This window comes from Falco rusticolus, chromosome 4, assembly GCF_015220075.1.
Source record: "Falco rusticolus isolate bFalRus1 chromosome 4, bFalRus1.pri, whole genome shotgun sequence".
NCBI classification, from domain to species: Eukaryota; Metazoa; Chordata; class Aves; order Falconiformes; family Falconidae; genus Falco; species Falco rusticolus.
In genome coordinates this window covers 21716283-21726439 of record NC_051190.1, presented here as the reverse complement: position 1 = coordinate 21726439, position 10157 = coordinate 21716283, and the positions used below count along the sequence as shown (strand labels likewise).

The following is a 10157-nucleotide window of genomic DNA, read 5'->3' as shown; positions in this document are numbered from 1 at the left end:
TATATAAACCAGTATATATACATATACATATTTTGATATGACGACATATTATGTTATCTATTTATATGTAACATATACACATGTACATTATCCATTATATATTTATTTTTATATATATATATATATCTCGCATAGGATAGGGAAGTAGATTAATTTAGTGTGTGTGTAACAAATAACTGCAAGTCCCAGCAGAGGCCCATCCGGGGCAAGGAGGGCTGCTCAGGTGCTGCCCTCCACAGTGCGTCCTCCCTCCGCGGTGCCTAGGAGCACGCGTGGTGGTTGTTTTTCCTCTTCTTGTCTTTGCTTCAGGCCCAAGGTTTATGGGCTCTGCAGGGAGAATTAGCCATGCCCTTTCCCTTTCAAATGCATCCAAGCCAATCTGGCCTTTTAATCATTTTTACAGATCATTACATCTTGCGAGAATGGTTAAAAACCTTCATTAATCCTCAGAAGCCATCTGCAAGGAAAAGCAGTTTATATTATTTACCATTTTGCCCTTCACAGGCAGTTCCCTCCCAGGGCAGCAATGAGCACAGCAGGCGAGGGGAGCAGGCTGAGTGTGCAGGGGCTCTGGGCACCCGGGGAGGCTTTGCTCTGCATCCCCATCCTGCTGTGCCAGGCTCCGGTTTGGCTGAAAATTGGCTTCCCCCACAGGAACACAAGTTTGTGGCGTCATTATTCTTTGCAGACTTTCAGGATACACCCCCCAAGGGCAGGAGGGCGACTGGGCAGTGTTAGTCTTTTAACACTTTTCCAACAAACCCACAGTGATGGACTTCACATCAACACTGGCAGCCAGTTTCAGAAAGGGCTGTCACACTGGGGAGCCAGGATCAGCTACCAACCAGCAATGACACATGGGTGTTTCTGATGTGTAACTTAATTAAAACATTGTGAATATCATTTAATTAATCTGTTGAAGAAAGTACTGTACTTGACCATGTATGTATCAAACTGCTTCATCTCTTATCTCCCAATTTATTTAAATAGTTCATACTCTATAAAAAAGTGTTTATTCAAAACACATCATTTTTCCAGAACTCATGCTGGTACTGCTTGCTTAAACCATGCTATTATTTTGATTTAACACAGTTTCGTTTTACTAGGGTTTAATTTCTTTGGAATATAGTAAAAGCGATGCTTGATAGACCAACTGGAAACCTCAAGCATACCATGATTTTTCAATGAGCTATTTGAACAAATGTGCCAGCTATGCTGAATTCAAAGCAGGACTGTTCAATTAACATGCTTTCAGAATAATCTGTGCTGTTTTTCAGAAGCGTTGGAGACAGCAAAAGTTTCGGGTGTCTGCCCTTAAAAATCCTCCCTCCGACTGGCATTTGACGCTGACAACAATTTTGGGTAACGTAAAGTGTAGTTGTGTTTTACCACCTCTACAGATGTTACCTTAAAAGATCAGTTTTGTGTTCTTTTAAAAAAAGACTAACTCGAATACTAAATTTTATTACTTGTCTCCCTCCCAAGATTTCAGTAGTTCAATAAATTGCACAAGGAGGCTTCAATTTAATTACATAATTAAATCAAACACAATCATGTTCTTATGAGATTTGCCTTATTAACAGAGAAAAACAGCACTTTTTTTCTTCCCTTGCTGTCTTTCTGAATTTCCTAAATACCTTCAGAATAATTTAAAGTAACTGACTTACTAGGAAAAAAAATGAAAAAGCAGCTGGGAAACTTGTTGATACAAAAGCATAAAATGCTGATTTTTTTTTTTTCAGCATCTGGTATTACTGCTACCTCGTGTTGCAAAATGATAGCCAAGGAAAGGGAAATCCAAAGGATTTTACTATTTTTTTGTAGGAAAACTTAAACCTGCAATAAAATTCATACACACAAGAGATGCTCTCAGTTAAAGCTATTTTGCTGTTTGTTTTTTAAAAGCATACCAAGAAAGCCAGGAAGAGTAATACGCATTCAGTAAGACCAGTCAGCAACAGCACTGCTTCCAAAAACCAACTTCTGCAGCGTTACTGGATGGCTATGAACTCTTCATTGACTCCTCCTGAGTGACCAGGTAGTACGTGCAAACAACCCTCTCCTCATCTACATTTCCTTCCCCATCAACTTTAACTAAGAGTCAAACTCCTTTACTTCTTATATTTTCCAAAATGTTATTGATTTATTGGTTTTGAAAAGAGGCAAGTCACTTTGAACAGCACTTTTAATGTGGATCTGCTCGGACAGAAGAAAGGTATGGGTAATTAACACAGAAGCAACACACGGAAGACCACTGTGTGACAGTTGTAGAATGTTAGACTTCTTCCCAAAATAATCCCACGGATTTAAACAGAATGCCTGCACATCGGAGAGAAGGTGAATGCCTCTGCGTCTCACTGCTCTGAGTTACAGGCACAGATGCATGGATAATTGCCCTGGCAATTTCTTGTGAGAGTTAGTACTCTGAAGGCAACACAGCTACAGGACTTAGCTCAGGTTCACTCTGTTTAGGCACACCAAACACCATCACCTGAATTCTTCTTGTACCTCACTGGGAAAGAAAAAGGAAAGAAAGTGTGAGTCCACTACCGGAGGTGGCAGGGGAAAGGCAGGGAACCTGGATCTCCCTCTTCTTCTATTATTAACATTAATACAGTTTCACACACCAAGCTGAAAACACACCATAGAACCCTTCACCAGTTTTGTATGGATGTAGTTACTCAGTGATAAACAAGGTACTGAAACACTCCCAAAGAGATGAGAAGATTTCTGATCTAAAATGGATTCTGGCAATTATGGAAAATAAAAATCTTTATAGAAAACAGACTTGTTTTACAGGGTCAGACCAGAAACTGCTGGAGTGAGTACTTCAATCTGCTATCTAGCTTTAACCACAAAAAAGAGTCAGAGCTCATTATTTCTAGACACTTTGTCGCTATCATAAGCACAATCCCGCCCCCAGCCATGATTTTATCTAGAGGACAGAAACGTTTTAGTGGGTGGGGGTGGTGTTTCTTGGTTTTTTTAGATTTCGCAAAGTCCAAATGAGAAAAACCTTGGTGCCACCTCTAATGCGCCACAATCAAGATAAAATAGTCAATATTTATCATTAAAATACAACAAAAAGAGGTAGAAAATGTGGAATTTGGCAAAGAACATTTCACATTACTATGAAATAAAACTGCTCCCTGTAGAAATTACGAGTTAGCAACAGGAGATCCGTGCTGTCTGAATCTTAAATACAACAAAGGTTGCATTGCCTGCGAGTACAGTGACGAAATATTTACCAGTATCTCAGTTACGTTTAGAACAGTTCTCCGCTGTTACGCAATGTTACAGCTTCTTCAGGCAACTTAACAGTTCTTCTTTATCCATGTGGTATCCACTCTTCTTCCATTCATTCCTTAACTGCTGTAAGGCTGTTCCAATTTCTTTTCCAGAAGACACACCCATTTTTCTTAAATCATGGCCACTAACAGGAAAAGTAGGAACAGTCCATTGCTGCATTTCTCTTAAAAGATGTTCTTCTCCTTGGTATTTTAGAAGCTCAAAGATCTTGGAATTTGTATTAGCTTCCCTAGACTAACAAAAAAAAAAAAAAAAAAGAGAGAGAGAAAGAGAGCGAGAGGATTCACTATGAAATGGTAGAAACCAGCTCGAACTGTGCTCAACATTGCATTATTCCCCTGACATCTTATTAGGCGACATCTTACTAGGCAACACCTGGACAAAAAACTTGGAACTATGAAAGCGAGGATCTCTCCTGCCTCACAAGTTTTAAAACTTAGTCCTAACTTGGAGGCTCTGGAAGATCCTTGGAGAGTTCCTGAAGTCCAGGTAATAGCTGTAACCACCATTGCTGGAGACAAACCGTAACCCTTCCTGTGGGAGACAGGCCTCACTGCAGAAACTGCTGTCTCTTGCCCTCAGTCTCAGGTACTGGAATAAAAGTGCACGACTTCACCTGAAAATTACTTGAACTTTACTGTGGAAGAACATCACAGGTTGCCTACTTAACAGTATGCCTCACACAGAACACGTACTGATGCTCCAGGAATTGCACTGACTTTCAATGCACAATTCAGGGAGTTGAATTTCACATTAAAAAAAGATGGAGTCTCTTGAGGTCCAGATCCTGTCTCATGTTTTAATGCAGAAGGGGAAATCAGCTGGGACAGTACAGCAATTTGTCAGTCCCTAGGTACATGCACAAGCAACTTCTGTTTCAGATGACTGAATATGACATTTTTCAGCCCGACTGAAAGATTGACTTTTAAATCTAGTATAAAAAAAATTGCTACAGAACACAAGGTGCTCAGAACTGCTAAAAATATGGTGGGTTTCTTTGGTTGGTTGTTTTAAACAATTTCTTAAAAAATAATTTAAAGCCTCAGTATTTTGGATGCGAAAGAAAAAAAGGTTTTGAACCCAAGTATGGATGTCTCCCAGTTGTCCTCTCACAAAACTAAACTCTACTAAAGGAAGAGAATCTTTTTATACCAAGGTTTCTGCTTTATGTTGCAGAGACATGCCAGGACACTTGCAACAGCTCTTGTTAATTTCTGGTCCCTTCTCCAGAGGAAAAGCAACCAACCACAAACCAATGCCACCTTGGTTAACTGGAACTGGTATCAATAACACAGAAAGATATTCTTTCAGTTACTGTGACAATGTTACACTGGGAGCAATCCAAATCTGGCTAATACTTTTTGTCAGTACATCCACCTTTCTGATGAAAATATCATGGTCTTTAAAACCCTGGCACAAGTTTGCCTAAGACTAATAAACAAGCCTGGCGATTACTTGACGCTTAAGGCCCTTTCTTTCCACTAGCACTGTCATCTCTGCTACTCTGTAAAACTGGAAACTTACTTTACTGTGAAGAACAAAATAAAGCAATGTGAAACACACTTACATCCATTATGAAGTCCTGATATGGTCTCAGTGGTTCCGGACCCATAGCTTTGGTTAACTCTTGCCGGTGCTTCACTAAGAAAAACCCAAGGTTTTTTTCTTCTTTTGAGATTTTCAGCCTCAGATCAAGGTTTGTAATATCATCCTTCACCTTGAACAATGACATCAGAAGAGTCATCGGTTTTGGACACAGATTTTGAGTATTTTTAGCAACTCTGGCAAATTCCTCTAAATTTCCATCAAGTGGTAGTCCTAAAAGGATACACACAAAAAAAGTGCAAGACAGAGTGTTAATAAGAAATGTGGACGTTAATACAGGTGGGGCAAGAAAAATTAATTTCTGCGTAAAAACAAGTTTTATCTCGCTTTGCCATGTTGCCATTCTGTTTGTATGATAAACCAGTAGGAAATCAATCTTCATTTCACTTTACCTATGTATAGGGCAATATCCAGCTCATACATAAGTTGAACCAAATGGTTTACATGGTTTCCAAGAAGAATTTTTTTCAGCTCCACCCAAATCCTTTCTCCTGATATTCCAGCCAAACCTTTGGCATTTTCTTTAATTGCTTGCAGTGTAGTAGGTTCATGATCACCAGGTTTCTCCGCGATTCTTCCATAAAACCTGCCCAAATACAACCTCTGTATGTTAGATTGAGAACAGTTATTCCATTTAGAATCATTTAGATTGGAAAAGACCCTTATCATCAAATCCAACTACTAACCCAGCACTATCAAGGCCACCGCTAAACCATGTCTGTAAGCGCCACATCTACACATCTTTTAAATACCCCCAGAGATGGTGACCCCACCACCTCCTTGGGCAGCCTGTGCCAGTGCTTGATGACCCTTCTGATGAAAAAAATTTTTCTAACATCCAATCTAAACCTCCCCTGGCACAACTTGAGTCCATTTCCTCTTATCCTATTGCTTGTTACTTGGCACAAGAATTTATTACTGCTATTCAGAGAATTAATATCATGACAGTGTTAAATATCCTAATTTAAAATACAAGAGGAAACAACTCTATGACAATTACAACTCTTTACATCATTGATCTCTTTTTTCACATTTCTAAAACCTGCTACAATGCTTGGTTCATTTCTTGATCTAGGAAAGGCAAAACCTAGTACCTGAAATATCTCAGGATTCGTAAATAATCTTCTTGTATTCTCTCACTTGCCTTTCCTACAAATCTAATTTTCTTGTTTTTCAAATCTTCGTATCCATTAAAAAAGTCATACAGCATCCCATCCAAACCTAGAAAAAGAATAAGAAAAAAAGAATATGGGTTTACGAACAAGGTTGGCACACTTAAAACATGTCTCATTTGAAAAGGCAGAAGACAAGTTGTGTGATTTGAACTGGTTTGTCATACCGTCTCATGTATTTGTACAGACCTTTCAGCTGACAGCTGTAGAACAAACAAAATGGAAACAGACAGAGAATTTACCAGCTTAATTTGAAAGGCAGTGTTTCACCTAAATATTTGCTTTTGAAAGAATTTACCTAAAAACATGGAGTTGACAGTTAGATCCCTCCTTTCAGCATCCTTTTCCCAGTCAGTGGTGAATTCCACTTCTGCATGTCGCCCATCGGTGACAACATCTATTCTAAGAGTTGTAATTTCAAAATTCTGTTCATGGAGCTGAAAATTCCACAGACAGCATTACTTCAACATGATCATGAATATAAACGTAAAAGCTGTATATTTTTCTAGCTTCATGTTTGTATAAAGTTATTGCTCAAGCTGGATACATGCAAACCAACATGTGCTGTGTTTTCATACAAAGCAATCAAGAAATACAAATATCTGAAAATAATCTGTTCATTATTAGTTTTCTAGATAGCCTGCAGAAATCTTCCTGCAGAAGATGGAATATGAGGCAGAGGAAGCAAGGTAGAGGAAGCAAGACTTGGGAAATCAGGAGCAGGAAATACCAAGATCAACTTCCCCACATTATCTGAACATGTGGGTGGCCTACCTTCTCTTTTCTAGTGATAACACACCAGCGTAAGCATGTTACGCAGAGGTAACATGCATTAAAATATGGTAATTAACAAAAAATGACTCCAAACTGTAAAGCTGCGTGTCATTTAAACTTATTGTGATACTTTAACAAAGGAGGAGCATGCTACCAGTCATCTGTCAGGTATGTGCACATCCACAGATACAGTAAGAAAAGATCCAAGTCAAAACATAAACCAACCCTGGCAGTAATGGTTCCATGTTTTTCTCCTTTGTTATTGATCAGACGAACACCAGCAGATGTGAACATTTCCTTCATCTCTGCTGGTGTAGCTGTAGTGGCAAAATCTATATCTTGTGGTGTCATTCCACTTAGTAAATCCCTCACAGCACCTCCTGCTATTCTCAGCTCATAGTTCTTCTTCTCAAACAATTCTACGAAGGAAAGGAAAAACCATTAAATACTCTCTCAAATAAAACCCATAGCATGCTGTCAGCCATAACCAATCTTTTCACAAATTGACATCATCAAATCATTTAGGTTGGAAAAGGCCTTTAAGATCATACTCAAATATATAGTAAGCAGCATGTAACTCACAGCTTCACACAAAATGCACAAATTAGGTGCACAGCAGAGTACCCGCAGATATTTTCCCTGTCATTTCTCATAAATTTTTCTAGGACATTTCTGATAACCTAAATATTAACAGGCTGCTAATTGCAGCTGGGGCCTCTGGGCTGTGGACCGTTTTTAGCAGTTAGTAGCTGACAAAGGAAACGTGCTTCGCTTACATATGGCAGGGCACAGTGAACCGTGACCCCCGATTTCCTCAGGAACAATACCCCACAACAGCTGATGAAAGCCGAGCTCTGCCGCATCTTCTGGGTCACTTCAAAGTTAACAGCGGCTTGAGCGAGAGAGCGGCACGTACCTCCCAGAGCACGGCAGCTGCCCGGCCGCCAACAGCCCTCTCTGCTTCCCTGGCGAGGGCATCAGGGGCTGCACTACAGCAGGGCCAGGACGCAGGGTGCTGAGCCCACACCCACCGCCCTGGCTCCCCAGGCCGGCATTTTGCCGCTCCTCACCCCACAGCAGGCGGGGACAATCAGTGCGCCGCTGCTGAGCCCCGCGGACGCCCAGACCCAGACCCAGACCCAGACCCAGACCGACTCACCTGCCACGCTGCGGAGCCCCGGCGTGAAAAGCGCCTGGAACTGAGGGGACTGCAGCTTCATGGCGGCCGGCGCTCGGTGCCGCAGCCGGAGCGGCGGGAGCAGCCGCAGCCCGGCCCTGCAGGGCAGAAGCAACACCTCAGCCCACATCTGGGGAGACACAGCCACACCGCGCGTCAGCCACGCCGCACGGCCCGGCCAACCCGCCCCACGGCCGCCGCACGGAAGGACCCGCTTCCCCCACCGGCACAGGGGCCCCCGCCCGGCCCGGCCCACCCGCGGGGCTACGGGACCCACCCGGGGCCGCCGGCCCTACCCGCAGCTGCCTGCGCGCTGAAGCGGCGGCGCTAGGCCTGAGGAACCGACCCGCGCCCGCCCCTGTTCCGGCGCCGCCTGATGACGTCACGGCGCCCCGTGTCCCGCAGTTTCCGGCGGCAGGCTGCGCTGGGGGGGGAACGGGCCGGCCGGTCGCTTGGTTTCCATTTAGAGAACGAAAAAAATTGATAATGTCCATGAAAAAAAAATAGACTAATTACATCGGCACACCACTGACAACCTCACTTCACTCGTCCCCGAAGCAGCTCAACGCCGTAGATAAGCTGGCGGCTGTTGAACTGTGTCCACCAGCTGGTAGTTGCTGAGCTAGGAGAAGCAACTCGTGTAGTTTAAATCATCAGGTTTATGTTTGTCAGCCTGGGTTGGTGTGAGTTTATTTTGCTGTGTGGAGACGTATGGACAAGACAGAATAACGAGGGAGTCCTGAAGATTTAGTACATTGCGGGTGTGTGTGTGTGTGTGTGTCAGTCCTCCCCCTCACAAGTGTAGTTCCACAGTGCAAGTGCTGAAATGTGGCTGCCGTGGCCTGCCCGCCCATCCCAGATCCCAGGGCTCATGGACCACAGCTCACCTTGCTCTCACCGTACTGCTCCTGCCAGGAGGCATCTCAGCAGGGTTGGAAGCAGCGGAGCCTGGAGGAGGCGCTCGCCCAAGTTCTAGTTAACGGGAGTGTGGATCCCTTTGAAGCCTGAATAAATCTTAGTCTTGGCGGAGTGCTACAGGTTTCTTGGTTATTGGGAAGAAACCAGACCTATGTAGCCTTTTAAGTACCTACCAAATCAGCACCTCGCTGCAGACAGAAGTATGCTTATGAGCAAAAAGGATGTGTTGGGCTTTTTTAATGACCTGTTCCAAAAGCGCATATGAGCTCTACAATGATGTAGTCAGGCTGTGTAAGAACATAGCTTTTTCTTACCCTTTTTTTTTGTGTGTGTGTGTGACTGCTGTTGCCTGTTAAATTCCTGCTTCACCTTTAGAAATTATCTCCTTTCTAGAGAAACGTTTCAATGTAGATGTCAGAGCTCTCTGCCCAGTAATTAGCTGTTTATTCAAAAACGTATGGGCTGGCCAGATCTTAGGAGGTCACCTAATTTATCTCTAATTATCTGTGCCTGATGGCAGGATTTGATTATGACTGTCAGTCCTGGTTGGTGTTTCTCTACAGGTGCCCAGTGACAGAGTGTCTTTCAGTCTTTGGGCACCTGCTCCACTGCCTCCCTATCCAAAACGGAAAGCTTTCCCTGATATCTAACCTGGATTTTAGTCATCGTTATCTTCTAGTCCCAGCCCAATGGACTTGGAGAGCATGTGAAAGCCTTAACATGCTACATTTCTCCCCGAGTCTTGCCTTGTTTCCTCACTGCTCTCGTAGTACCATTGGCTGTGTACTGGCTTCTCTGCATCTGCTCCATGCTTGCTGACATGCAGTGTCTGAGCTGGACGCAGCGCGTGTGAGTGGAGGCTTTATCAGCACCGTGCAGAGTGGCAGGATTACTTCATGTGTCTTGCAGACAACAGTCATTTTTCGTTCTCCTGGGGTGCCGTTTTTTCGCAAGTGCATGACATAGTTTATTTCTCTTCAGTTTAGGACCCTCCAAACCCTGGATCCTTTTCTGTGGAATAGATAATGAATCAGTTGACTGCTACTAATTTACAGGTGATAATGCTGAAATGCAGTTGAGAGCTCATCCATATTGAACTACACCCAATTTCCACCAATTTGTCAAAAACTTTCTTAATTCCAGTCTCAGCCTCCCAAGCACTCACTGCTCCCAGCTTGTGTCACCTGCACATGTAATAGGGT

General features: G+C 43.0%; 1 protein-coding gene across 2 annotated transcripts; it reads right to left on the bottom strand.

Moving 5' to 3' along the window:
* Positions 1-2170: 2170 nt before the first annotated feature.
* Positions 2171-8546, bottom strand: TRNT1 (tRNA nucleotidyl transferase 1). Of its 2 annotated transcripts, none has more exons than XM_037382590.1 (9): positions 8334-8546; positions 8020-8167; positions 7086-7279; positions 6385-6523; positions 6009-6135; positions 5307-5500; positions 4877-5127; positions 3249-3543; positions 2171-2512 (listed from the first exon to the last, which is right to left on the bottom strand). In XM_037382590.1, exons 1-8 carry the CDS (start codon positions 8529-8531, stop codon positions 3295-3297), a joined length of 1500 nt encoding a protein of 499 aa, XP_037238487.1. In that variant the 5' UTR covers positions 8532-8546; the 3' UTR covers positions 2171-2512; positions 3249-3294. The 2 variants fall into 2 exon arrangements, with proteins under 2 accessions (XP_037238487.1, XP_037238488.1); XM_037382591.1 differs by having other exon boundaries at positions 8020-8135; positions 8334-8415.
* Between the last annotated feature and the right edge of the window lie 1611 nt (positions 8547-10157).